This window comes from Ranitomeya variabilis, chromosome 3 (genome assembly GCF_051348905.1).
Source record: "Ranitomeya variabilis isolate aRanVar5 chromosome 3, aRanVar5.hap1, whole genome shotgun sequence".
NCBI lineage: Eukaryota > Metazoa > Chordata > Amphibia > Anura > Dendrobatidae > Ranitomeya > Ranitomeya variabilis.
In genome coordinates, this window is record NC_135234.1 from 475,191,748 (window position 1) to 475,206,145 (window position 14,398).

Here is a 14,398-nt window from a genome sequence, read left to right on the forward strand (position 1 = left end):
TCTCATATATGCTGGGCTATGTTCTCTCGCCATTGAGAATCATGACACCCTGGGCTCCAACACCACCAGTTGGGGCTCTAGGAAGACAAGCTTGAATAGGTCCCCATCCTGGTTCCAGCACCGTCAGCTGGTTCCGGGCAGAGCCTTTGGCTTAGGTGCCTCCCTCTGGGTATCCGAGTTCCACCAACGTCAGGTGGTCCTTGGTAGTGCTTTCAGGCACGGGTACCTCCTGCTTAGTAACCGGGTTCCAGTAACGTCAGCTGGTCCTCGGTAGTTCCATTGGCTCTTGGACCTTCGGCTACCCATCCGGGTTCCAGCACCGTCAGCTGGTTCTTGGCAGTGTCTTTTGCTCTTATACCTTCTGCTCCCCATCCTGGTTCCAGTACCGTCAGCTGGTTCCGGGCAGAGCCTTTGGCTTAGGTGCCTCCCTCTGGGTATCCGAGTTCCACCAACGTCAGGTGGTCCTTGGTAGTGCTTTCAGGCACGGGTACCTCCTGCTTAGTAACCGGGTTCCAGTAACGTCAGCTGGTCCTCAGTAGTTCCATTGGCTCTTGGACCTTCGGGTAGCCATCCGAGTTCCAGTTCCATCAGCTGTTTCTCGGCATTTTCTCAGCCTTCTTGTACCTTCTGCTACATTTCCAAGTTCAAGACCCTAAAGACGACGACCCGGAAGACCACCCCTAAGATGACGACGACACCAGAGACGACGACCACTGAGATGACGACGACCCTGGAGACGATGACCCTGAAGACCACCCCGATGACGACGACCCCAGAGACGACAACCACCGTGATGACGACGACCCTGGAGACGATGACCCTGAAGACCACCCCGATGATGACGACCCCGGAGACGACGACCCTGGAGACGACGACGACCTGGAAGACCGAGAAGCAGAAGAACAAGAGGCTGCAGAACAAAGAGCAGAAGAACATTAAGCATAAGACTAAATATCAGAGCAAAAGATATTATCTAAATTATAAGCAGAAGAAGACTAAGCAGTGTATGGGGGTGAGTCCGTTCCTCCTCGTGGTGCCCCTGGATAAAGCCTGATGCTGCAGGCCAAACTGAACGCGGACAAATGTAACTGTTTTGTGACAGGCAGAACGGAAGGTGTAATCTTCAAACTTTTATAGATAACAACTACGGGAATGCCTGTCACAAATAAGAATATGATGAAGAAGTTGAATATGAAGAAGATAATAGCAAAATAAAAAGAATATGAACAATGTAACAAAAAAATAATAGGTAGAAGATGAAGAAGAAGATGAATAAGGTGAAGAAGTTGATGTCAAAGAAGCTGATGATGAGGATAATGAAGAAGAAAGTGTGGGAGAAGTAAAAAAGAAGGTGAAGGGCGTGGAAGTAGTGAAACATCAATATCTGACAAAATAAAATAAAAAAAAATAACAGTCAAAATCTTTCTAACGCCGAACGTCATAAAAAAAATAAAAATCCTGCTATTCTATTTGATTGGGCTAAACCTCTGTGCCTTTAATGTCTCCGCCACCTCCCCCAATACATCCTACAATATTCTTAGTTGTTTTCCTTCATGTAGAATGAACCTACAAGTTAAGAAAGGGTTTATTTTAATTCCGATATTTTCGTCCCATTGACTTGCATTGGGATCGGGTATCGGTATCGGATTAGATCCGATACTTTGACGGTATCGGCCGATACTTTCCGATACCGATACTTTCCGATATCGGAAGGTATCGCTCAACACTAATGACGAGTGCTGAGAATATATAAACAGCCATAGACACAAAATATGAAAATATTTTATGAGGGTTAAAATAAAGTTTCCAAAAGGTATTGTTTTTAAAGCTGGTGTTCAAAAGGGCCTAATTTAAAAACTTTTGTATATGTAGTGAGCTGGGTTATGGTACTGTATCTATGTAGTGAGTTTGGTTTTGCTTCCACATCTATGCAGTAAGCTTGGCTATCTTCCCATATCTATATAGTAAGATCAGTTATGGTGCCATGTCTAAGCAGTAAGCTTTGTTCTGGTATCATATCTATGCAATACGCTTTGCTCTGTTACCATATCAATGTAGTTATCAGGATTCCGGTACCTTATGTATGCAATATTCTTGGTTCTGTTCCTGTATTTCTGTAGGAGGTTTGGTTCTGTTGTATCAATGTAGTAGAGTGTTAGGTGTCGAGTTCCCGCCACTGCACAGGAGGAATCTCGAACCATGTCCTCTGCTGTCTCTCATTCTTCCCCAGCCACAGTGGAATCTGCACAGCAGAGACGTCGGTCCCAGCGTCTGGCTCAAGCTGATACTGTGCGGCTGGTTACAGCTGCTGCCCCAGGTTCAGCCTTGGTAACCAGCATTAATCATCGGCGAGCAGACATTCCAGGGACTAAGTCCTGCTTTTCATTTACGGAGCATGCCCGTGGGACGACCTCTCATTGGAGGTTGGAGGTCACATGCTCAGGTCCCGTAGCAGCTCTGATTGGACCACTAGGAAGGTCTTGGAAGTCTACATCTATAAAAGGATCACATGGCCAGTCGGACATGCGCTAGTATAAACCTGTAATCATGTGTGTGTGTGTGGTTATATGCCTGTTCTGGTGATTGCTCCTTAATCATTCCCATTCGTAGAGTTGTTGAATGTTCGTGAATGTTGGAGCTACCTAGCACCTGACAGTGCGATCCTTAACACAAGAGCATGATCCTTACTGTGCCAACCCAGCAGCGACCACCAGTGCTGCGCAGTGCGCAATTAGAGCACTTTCCTAACCCTTGTAAGGGTGGTTAGTGGCGTCCGCCAGTGCGGCGCTGTATGCACTCTGAGCAGTAATCTTTAACCCCTTCACCCCGAAGCCTGTTTTCACCTAAGTGACAGGGCCAATTTTTACAATTCTGACCACTGTCATTTTATGAGGTCATAACTCTGAAACGCTTCAACGGATCCTGGTGATTCTGACACCGTTTTCTCATGACATATTGTACTTTATGATAGTGGTAAAACTTCTTCGATATGACTTGCATTTATTTGTGAAAAAAACAAATTTGTCGAAAATTATGAAAATTTAGCAATTTTCAAATTTTCCATTTTTATGCCCTTAAATTAGAGAGTTATATCACATAATATAGTTAACAAACAACATTTCCCACATGTCTGCTTTACATCAGCACAACTTTGGAAACATATTTTTTTTTTGTTAGGGAGTTATAAGGTTTAAAATTTGACCAGCGATTTCTCATTTTTGCAACAAAATTTGCAAAACCATTTTTTTACGGACCACCTCACACTTGAAGTGACTTTGAGGGGTCTATATGACAGAAAATACCCAAAAGTGACACCATTCTAAAAACTGCACCCCTCAAGGTACTCAAAACCACATTCAAAAATTTTATTAACCCTTCAGGTGCTTCACAGGAATTTTTGGAATGTTTAAAAAAAATTGAACATTTAACTTTTTTTTCACAAAATGTTTAATTCAGATCCAATTTGTTTTATCTTACCAAGGGTAACAGGAGAAATTGGACCACAAAAGTCATTGTACAATTTGTCCTGAGAACGCTGATACCCCACATGTTGGGGTAAACCAATGTTTGGGCTCATGGCAGAGCTCGGAAGGGAAGGAGTGCCATTTGACTTTTCAATGCAAGATTTGCTGGAATTGAGATCGGAACCCATGTCGTGATTGGAGAGCCCCTGACGTGCCTAAACAGTGGAAACCCCCACAAGTGACACCATTTTGGAAAGTAGACCCCCTAAGGAACTTATATAGATGTGTGGTGAGCACTTTGAACCTCCAAGTGCTTCACAGAAGTTTATAATGTAGAGCCGTAAAAAAAAATTCATACTAATTTTCACAAAAAATGATATTTTTGCCCCCAATTTTTTATTCTCCCAACAGTAACAGGATAAATTGGACCCCAAATGTTGTTGTGCAATTTGTGCTGAGTAGGCTGATACTTCATATATGGGGATAAACCACTGTTTGAGCTCGGAAGGGAAGGAGCGCCGTTTGACTTTTCAATGCAAAATTGGCTGGAATTGAGATCGGAACCCATGTCGCGTTTGGAGAGCCCCTGACGTGCCTAAACAGTAGAAACCCCCCACAAGTGACCCCATTTTGGAAAGAAGACCCCCTGAGGAACTTTTCTAGATGTGTGGTGAGCACTTTTAACCAACAATTGTTTCACTAAAGCTTAGAATGTAGCGCCGTGAAAATGAAAAAATAATTTTTTCTTTCCACAAAATGATGTTTTAGCCCCCAATTTTTTTTCCAAGGGTAACAGGAGAAATTGGACCACAAAAGTTATTGTCCAATTTGTCCTGAGTACGCTGATACCCCATACATGGGGGAAAACCACTGTTTGGGCGCATGGCAGAGCTCGGAAGGGAAGGAGCGCCATTTGAAATGCAGATTTAGATGGATTGGTCTGCAGGCGTCATGTTGCATTTGCAGAGTCCCTGATGTACCTAAACAGTATAAACCCCCCCACAAGTGACCCCATCTTGGAAACTAGACCCCCAAGGAACTTATCTAGAGGTGTTGTGAGAACTTTGAACCAACAAGTGTTTCACTACAGTTTATAACGCAGAGCCGTAAAAAATAATTTTTTTTTCCACGAAAATGATATTTTAGCCCCTACATTTTTATTTTCCCAAGGGTAACAGGAGAAATTGGACCACAAAAGTTGTTGTCCAATTTGTGCTGAGTACGCTGATACCCCGTATATGGGGGGAACCACTGTTTGGGTGCACGGCAGAGCTCGGAAGGGAAGGAGCACTGTTTTACTTGTTCAAAGCAGAATTGGCTGGAATTGAGATCGGACGCCATGTCGCATTTGGAGAGCCCCTGATGTGCCTAAACAGTGGAAACCCCCCAATTCTAACTGAAACCCTAACCCCAACCCTAACCCCAGCCCTAACCCTAGCCCCAACCCTAACCCTAGCCCTAACCCTAGCCCTAACCCTAACCCTAATGGGAAAATGTAAATAAATACATTTTTTGAAATTTTATTATTTTTCCCTAACTAAGTGGGTGATGAAGGGGGGTTTTATTTACTTTTATAGCGTTTTTTTGGAGGATTTTTATGATTGGCAACCGTCACACACTAAAAGATGCTTTTTATTGGAAAAAATAGTTTTTGCATCACCACATTTTCAGAGCTATAATTTATCCATATTTTTGCCCACAGAGTCATGTGAGATCTTGTTTTTTGCGGGACGAGTTGATGTTTTTATTGGTACCATTTTCGGGCACATGACATTTTTTGATCGCTTTTTATTCCGATTTTTGGGAGGCGGAATGAACAAAAACCAGCAATTCCTGAAATTCTTTTAGGGGGGGCGTTTATAGCGTTCCACGTGTGGTAAAATTGATAAAGCAGCTTTATTCTTCAGGTCAGTATGATTACAGCGATACCTCATTTATATAATTTTTTTATGTTTTGGCGCTTTTACACAATAAAAACTATTTTATAGAATAAATAATTATTTTGGCATCGCTTTATTCTGAGAGCTATAACTTTTTTATTTTTCTGCTGATGATGCTATATGGCAGCTTTTTTTTGCGGGACAAGATGACGTTTTCAGCGGTACCATGGTTATTTATATCCGTCTTTTTGATCGCGTGTTATTCCACTTTTTGTTCGCCTGTATGATAATAAAGCGTTGTTTTTTGCCTTGTTTTTTTGTGGTGTTTTTTGCGGTGTTCAGTGAAAGGGTTAACTAGTGGGATAGTTTTATAGTGCGGGTCGTTACGGATGCGGCGATACCAAATATGTGTACTTTTATTGTTTTTTAATTTATATAAATAAATGGATTTACTGGGATTATTTTTTTTTTCCCTTTATTTGGGGATTTTTTTTATTTTTTTTTATACATTCTATTTTTTTTTTTACTTTCTACTATTGTCCCAGGGTGGGACATCACTGTATTAGATCAGATCGTTGATCTGACAGTGTGCATATCACTCTGTCAGATCAACGATCTGACAGGGACGTTCAGAAGGCTTTCCGGCGCCTGCTCTCGGCAGCTCTCAGCAGGCGCCGACTAGCCAGGTCATTTCATGACCCGGAAGGAGTCCCGTGGCCATCTTGGATCCGGGGACTCCTTCCGGATCACCGGAGCAACGCGATCTCATCGCGTTGCTCCGGTGGGAGAGCGCAGGGAGCCCCCGTCCCTGCGCGATCCCCCTCTATGCCGCTGTCACTACTGACAGCAGCATCAGAGGGGTTAAATGCCCGCGATCAAACACAGCTGACACCCGCACCCGATCACCGTGGTGCTCAGCACGAGACCGCGGTGATCGGTGCACCGTACTAGTAAAGCTGCTGGCACAAATGCAGTGCCGGCAGCGCAGTACTAGTATGGCGCATGTCGCGAAGGGGTTAATTAGTCCTTACAACCGGTCAGTGTAGGGTGGGAACTCCCGCTTGATCTCAGCATCTGACTCTGGGCATCCTCAGGCGCGGGCTCAAAAGCCACCAAGGGTCAGAGCAAGATCAATCACCAGCATAGTGGGGTGAATTTCAGGGATCCCACTAGCATCCATCTGCTACACCCCATGGCTGTTAACAGGGCACAGCATTTCTTTAGTTTCCCTGCGACTCTGTGAAGCAACAGAGTTTGCATCAGTGCCTACCTGTGACGGAACCCGAGTATAGTCCGACGTAGTACTGCCATATAGTGCCGCCATTACCTAGCAGCAGGTTCCATCTCTGCACAGTGGACCCCGGGCTGCGAACACACCTTTTATTATCTTTATATTTATTTGGTGCGTTCCGCCAGCCCTAACACTTAGTAAGCACATTTCTGTTCCCATATCGCTAGCAAACTTGGTTATGTTCACATATCTCTGTAGTATGCTTGGTTCTGCTCCCATATCTCTGTAATAAGCTTGGTTTTACTCTTTTATCTCAGTATTAATCTCTTTTCTGCTCCCATACCTCTGAAGTAAGCTCGGTTCTGCTCCCTTATCTCTGTAGTAAACTCAGTTCTGCTCCCATGTCTCTGTAGTAAGCTGGGTTCTGTTCCCATATCTCTGTGGTAAGCTCAGTTCTGCTACAATATATATGTAGTAAGCTCAGTTCTGTTCCCATATAACTGTAGTAATTATTATTATTATTATTATTATTATTATTATTTATTATTACAGTGCCATTTATTCCATGGCGCTTTACATGTGAGGAGGGGTATACATAAAAACAGGTACAATAATCTTGAACAATACAAGTCACAACTGGTACAGGAGGAGAGAGGATCCTGCCCACGAGGGCTCACAATCTACAAGGGATGAGTGAGGATACAGTAGGTGAGGATAAAGCTGGTCATTCAGTGGTTTGGTCGATTGGTGGTTACTGCAGGTTGTAGGCTTGCCGGAAGAGGTAGGTCTTCAGGTTCTTTTTGAAGGTTTCGATGGTAGGTGAGAGTCTGATATGTTGTGGTAGGGAGTTCCAGAGTAGGGGTGATGCACAAGAGATATCTTGTATGCGATTGTGGGAAGAGGAGATAAGAGGGGAGTACAGAAGGAGATCTTGTGAGGATCGGAGGTTGCGTGCAGGAAAGTACCGGGAGACGAGGTCACAGATGTATGGAGGAGACAGGTTGTGGATGGCTTTGTATGTCATTGTTAGGGTTTTGTACTGGAGTCTCTGGGTAATGGGGAGCCAGGGAAGGGATTGACAGAGGGGAGAGGCTGGGGAATAACAGGGGGACAGGTGGATTAGTCAGGCAGCAGAGTTTAGAATAGATTGCAGGGGTGCGAGAGTGTTAGAGGGGAGGCCACAAAGCAGGAGGTTACAGTAGTCGAGGCAGGAGATGATGAGGGCATGGACTAGGGTTTTTGCAGATTCTTGGTTAAGGAATGCACGGATCCATGAAATATTTTTGAGTTGAAGGCGGCCGGAAGTGGAAAGGGCTTTGATATGCGGTTTGAAGAAGAGATCTATGTCAAGGATTACCCCGAGACGGCGAGCTTGTGGGACTGGGGAGAGTGGGCAGCCGTTTACTGTAATGGATAGGTTCGTTGGGGGGGTCGCATGAGATGGGGGAAAGAAAATGAATTCTGTTTTGTCCATGTTAAGTTTTAGAAATCTAGTGGAGAAGAAGGATGAAATAGCGGATAGACATTGAGGGATTCTGGTTAGTAGGGTGGTGATATCTGATCCAGAGATGTAGATCTGTGTGTCATCAGCATAGAGATGATACTGAAAACTGTGAGATTCTATGAGCTGTCCCAGGCCAAAAGTGTAAATGGAGAAAAGCAGGGGCCCTAGAACTGAACCTTGCGGGACTCCGACAGATAGGGGGCGAGGTGAGGTGGTGGTGTGTGAATGGGAGATGGTGAATGTTCGGTCAGTTAGGTATGATGAGATCCAGGATAGGGCCAAGTCTGTGATGCCAAGGGATGAGAGGGTCTGTAGTAATAGGGAATGGTCCACTGTGTCAAAGGCAGAGGATAGGTCCAGGAGGAGGAAGATAGTGTAGTGTCGCATGCTTTTGGCAGTTAATAGATCATTGGAGACCTTAGTTAGGGCAGTTTCAGTGGAGTGGTGTGACCGGTAGCCTGATTGTAAGCGGTTGAAAAGGGAGCAGTAAGATAGATGGGAGGACAGTTCAAGATGGATGTGTTGTTCCAGTAGTTTTGAGGCATAGGGGAGAAGTGATATAGGGCGATAGCTAGATACAGAGGATGGGTCAAGAGAGGGCTTTTTGAGGATAGGTGTGATTGAGGCATGTTTAAAGCTTGAGGGGAAAACACCAGTTGTTAGTGATAGGTTGAAGAGATGGGTTAGAGTTGGGATGAAGACTGTGGCGAGGTTTGGGCTAGATTCTGCTACCATATATCTGTAGTAAGCTCGGTTCTGCTCCCATATATCTGTAGTAGGCTCCTTTCCTTTCCCATATCTATGCTGTAATCTTGGTTCTGTTCTCATGTCTATGTAGTCAGTTATTTCAGGTCCTATGTCTATGCAATCAACTTGCTTATATTGCAGTATATATCTAGCCTGTAAGATTAGTTCTGCTCCTGTATCTATGCAGCAAACTTTGTTCTGTTCAAATGTATATGTAATTGCCTGTTACCTCTTCTGCTTTAAGCAGCCAGAGGTAAGCAGGCAAAAGGTGGACCACTGTAACTCGATAGCCATTGCCTTGTGGTTGCCCCCTAGACTGAAATGTGCCAGCCAGCCCCTGGTCCTTTGTTATATATCCTATATTTATCATATTTTACTTTTTATCATGCATATACTTTTATCACATATTTACAAGTGTGTATATATATATACAGGAAGAATGGGCAAGAATTTCAGTCTCTCGATGTACAAAACTGAAAGACACATACCCCAAGCGACTTGCAGCTGTAATCGCAGCAAAAAGTGGCGCAACAAAGTATTAAGTTAAAGGGGCTGAATAATATTGCACTCCCCACTTTTCAGTTTTTGATTTTCAACAAAAATTTAAAATAACCAATATATTTCGTTCAACTTCACAATTGTGTTCCACTTGTTGATTCTTCACCCAAAATTTACATTTAGTATCTTTATGTGTGAAGCATGATATGTGGGAAAAGGTTGAAAAGTTCCAGGGAGCCGAATACTTTCGCAAGGCACTGTAATTAATACCATGGAAAAAACTATTACAGAATTGCATATTTGTCACCATTTCACCCCACTTGGATTCTGTATTCCTGTTATTCAATGCATTGTATGGTAAAATAAAGGCATTCAAATATACAACTTGTCCTGCAAAAAAACATGCCACAACACAGATACAAGTCTACAGAAACATTAAAAAATATAGCTTTGGGTAGAAACAAAGGAAAAAACTAAAGTGCAAAAATGAAAATTTGCTTTGGAGCGAAGGGCTTAACGATGGTGAGGTGACGTATGGAATATCTCATCATGCCTTTTGGTTTGAGCAATGCATCTTTTATGATGTCCTCTACCATTATTTTTTAGCATATCTGGTTTACAATCTAAACTTCTCCAAATACTTATATTCACACTAATTTCATGTCTTCCTCATCTTGGCTAGTTTATAACATACACAGTAAAGGTAATAGACATAGATATAGCAAAAAGGCAATTATATTCCTGGCACATACTCTTGCAAAATCAGGCATTTTATAGTTGATTCCCTGATTTTTTAATATAAATTCAAATTACTGTTTTGTTGGAATTCTGCATTTGTATAAAGTGTTAGGAAAAAAAATATATGTAAGAATATTACAAGGAGATTATCCAAACTAACTTTCATTAATTACCATTCAACATCTGTTCAGTCAATGTCTGAGCGTTTCTGTTGGCCTCTTGCAATTTTCTATTCTTTTCAGGCTTCTCTCTTTCTATGGCCTATAATAGAGCAAGAAAAAAACAAAGAAAACAATAACAATATAAACTGAATAGCAGAAAGGTAATACTTGAGACGATAAAATGTGCGTCACGTGTTCTACATCTTTTCTTTGTAAAAACATAAAAATGTATAGGAAAAAACATATTTTTTTCAATTTTGCCGCCATACTAAATTGGTGTGCCTTTTAAAGTGTTTCAAGCAACCATGCATCAAATGTCCTCCTATCAATCACTATAGCCATGATATAATTAATTTGGACTAATATGATGAATTTGGAAAATATTTAACAGGTAACCAAACTTTCAAGTATCTTTGCAGAATAAGGTATCCTTTGTGTGTACATGGGAAATAACACTATTTTTGCCTATTTTATGACTTCTGTCTTGTATTTTCAATAGTTTTCCCTTGAAGTCTCTATTTCTATTTTATCAAACTCTGAGTTGCTGGAAAGAGACTAGCTACTTTGTTCACTTTCACACAGAGCACAGCATGAAAATAAGAATTCCTGCTCTTCAATTCTTTACATAGCACATAGATAGCAGTAGCAAGAGTTTTGAGAAAAGTATACAATACTAAGCAGTGTAGATGTGAATCAAGTTCTGTGGTTTAGGTAAAAGACTTGTTAGAAAGCTCAGAAAGATTTTTGTATTGTGTCATGTGCCGCCTATTTCCTCATAGTACTTGCTTCTTCTCCCCTTTGTAATAAGGATATCCATTTTGTGTGAGCAAGACACACTTCATTTGTTTTGTATTTGTATTTGGAGTGTTTGACAAGTTTAGAATGTAGAGAATAGTGGAAAAAGTGTCTAGTATATTTAGAAGGAAGCACATTTCTCTGATCAAATGTATTACAAAGTTTCTTATTTGTGTTTGTAGTTTTCATTTATACATTCAATTTCAGTTCAGTTTATTTTTAATACTTGCATTTTCCTTCCTTTTTTGCTGTTTCAGGTCCCTTCCTTAATGTCAGTCTGCCCTTATCCTAAAAATGTTTTTATTCATTGTTCTTTCACTGGAATAAATTTGTATTGCTTTACTGTATAGGATGTCCTACAAATTACATTATGTCAGGTTGCAGTGAGTAAACCTGCCAAAATTGAAATTTGTCAGTTTACTGAAATTTGGCCAGAATATTTGATTTGCATTGAACATAAATGATGAAATTGAAATGTTTTTATCTTCTCAATTCCCCATGATTATAAAAGTAGGATGACAAATAAATACTCATCTCGACACTCGCCTGCTGAGCTGCTGAATTGTCCCATATGGTCCTCTATACTGCTCATTCTGGTCTCTTCTTTCCTTCGGTACTGCACATGACCTTATCTTTGGCCCTTCAGGCATCTACACTCCTCTAGCATCTAGTAGGCCTCTAAGTAGAAAGTTCTTCTGTGATCCACATCATAAATATCATGACTCGTGTTATCACACTGTGCCTTGCGATGTCAGAAGCCTGCTTGATGCTAGAACTCAGGGTGCAGAGTGAAGATGCCAAAGGAGCTGAAGAGAATGCTGCATGCACGGTGCCAAATGACAACAGAGGCTGGAGTGAGCTGCATAGAGGATTAGATACGGGAATGCTGTGGTTGCGTAGGTGATTGGAGATGTGAATATTTTTCTTATCATCCTTTTTCCTGACTTTAACAAAATATCAGCTGACTGGCTATTTTTTGTTATTTCAATACAAGTCAAATTAGTTCTCTCATCTTTAATGTCAACAGAGCCTTCTAAAATTGGATTGGTGGGATTAACAAACTATCTCATATTTATGTGGCATCCTGACACTCCTATGACACATGAGGTCAACACATGGGAGAGAATGGACAACAGTTTGTATTCAAACACCCAATCTTTTCCTTTATCCATTACACACAACAATGTGATTGGTGCTCTTATGACATGACACATGTATGAAAAGAGATGAATAGAGTAATCCTAAGCAGTTGTATTGATAAGTGTCTATAATTGATAGCAAAGTATGTTACACTCATATAGCTCCAACTCTGTTAGCATATAGTTAAATAGAATGTTATATAAACCTGCCATGACAGCTTTTTGAGACTAGATACAGTTATCCTAATAGAAATATGTTGGGAATACCTGACAAGACATCTTCTTATTTTTGGCAGAAAAAGGTCATAGTAAAGGCCAAACTATTATTTACATTGTGTAATAGCTTGTAAATTTGTTATACTTTATTTTACTAAATAAGAAACTAAACCACAAAAATCAGAAAGAATAACTTACTTTAACTTTCTTTGTGAGGTCTGTGAAGTCTCCTTCTTTCTTAAATATTGCAAATTCCGAGCTTTGCAGCACAGCTTCAGAGCGTGTCATCCAGCTATGTAGTTCTGTTAAATCAACATCAAATCTAGAGAAAACAAAATAACCCAATTTATGGTCCAGAACAATTCATGTGCAGATATGTTTTGGAAGTAAAATGAAAAAGCCAAGCTATTATGAACACTGCAAAAGAAATTCAACCACTGCAATGCACTGTGTCAGAAAGATATTGTGTTTTTTCATATTGATTTAAAAATTATTATTCTGTATTCTCTAGGTTCTATACAATTGTTGCTTTAGGGATTTTGTCGGAATTGAAGAATGTGACAACTTAGATGATGACTTTTGACAGGGAAGCACTAATGTGCAAGTGGTGTATAACAAATATGCATATTGCTAACGTCTGACAGCAATATTTTTTGTAGTGGAATTGAGAATGTAGGTGCTGAATAATGATTGCTATATATTATATGAAAAAATGTTAGATATAACTCCAGGGATTCCTTTTTAGAAATATGCCTTGCGGCTAAAAGAAAGAATGTAATTAATACTTAAGAATGTTGTCTGACTAAACCAATTAGCTAAAAATCTGTCTATTTGTAATAGCTGTACACCTTTGTGCACCCTTATTTATCAATAATTTATTGTGGGTTGTAATATAAATTTATTACAATGAGGAGAATATCTCACTAGACTAGATTTTTGGAGGGGCATTCCAAATTCTGAATGCACTATCTGTAAAGAACCTTTTCCTATTTAGCTGCCATTTATGTCACATGATTTTAACTGGATACTAGGGATGAGCGAGCACTGAAATACTCGGATGCTCGTTACTCGAATGGAGTACTTCCTCGCATGCTCGTTTCGAGTTATGAGTATAATGGGAGTCGTATGGAAATCAGAGCATTTTTCCAGCAGACCCTACAAGGAGGTGTGGGGGGCATTGGAAATTATGAAATGGATGGAAACAGTGCTGAATGGAAAGAGAATAGGATGGCAAAGACCCCTGGAAGCATCTCTGACTCCCAGAACATTGCTGAGAACAGTGGTGTCACACTTTTACTCTACATTAATGACTGATAACAAAACATTCAAAATTAAGGAGAAATTTAAATTTACAGGAAAAAAAATGTTAAGAAACATTCTTTCCTGTATAATGACTTGTATATAAGGCAAAAATGAAAAAAGATTTAAAGAAAAATAATAATTTAAGTAAACCAAAATTGAAATCATTATTAAAAAATTGCAAATGTCAGTGTAATTTATGAAGGAAACAAGAACTGAAAAAAATTGGATGGAAGAAGGACTCAGATACACACTGTATTAGACATTAAGGAGGGCCTCTGTTGTGAATTCTGCTCTTGGGCTCCCTCCGGTGGTTGTTGGTGGTAGTGCAGTTGTCTTGGGGTTGTAATCCGGGCAGGTGTTTCTGCTGATTGCAGCTCTATTAGGTATTTAGGTGTGCAGAATCCATGAGTCCATGCCAGTTGTCCATTGTACTTGGAGGGATTGCATCTCTCTCTGGCTCCTCATGCCCTGCTGCCAATTCAGCTAAGATAAGTGTCTGTTTTTTTGTCTCTGTGCAGACATGCAGTGTGCTTTGCAATTCAGTGCAATTCATTGTGTTTTTGTCCAGCTTAGACTTTGTTTGGATTTTTCAGTCATGCTGGATTCTCAGGAGATGCAGATATACTTTCTATGTCTTTAGTTAGATGTAGAATATTTGTATTATCTGCTGTGGATATTTTTAGGATTTTAATACTGACGGCTTAGAATTCTGTCCTATCCTTT

The 14,398-nt window shown here is 40.8% G+C and overlaps 1 protein-coding gene across 3 annotated transcripts in view; it reads right to left on the reverse strand.

The window, feature by feature from the left end:
• Positions 1-14,398, reverse strand: part of DMD (dystrophin) — a 3,762,639-nt gene that overhangs the window by 2,319,918 nt on the left and 1,428,323 nt on the right. For all 3 annotated transcript variants that reach the window (XM_077296691.1, XM_077296689.1, XM_077296690.1), the window contains exons 18-19: positions 12,572-12,695; positions 10,236-10,323 (exon numbers count right to left, since the gene is read on the reverse strand). In XM_077296691.1, coding sequence (XP_077152806.1) covers positions 10,236-10,323; positions 12,572-12,695 — 212 coding nt within the window. The remainder of the gene's footprint in view (positions 1-10,235; positions 10,324-12,571; positions 12,696-14,398) is intronic.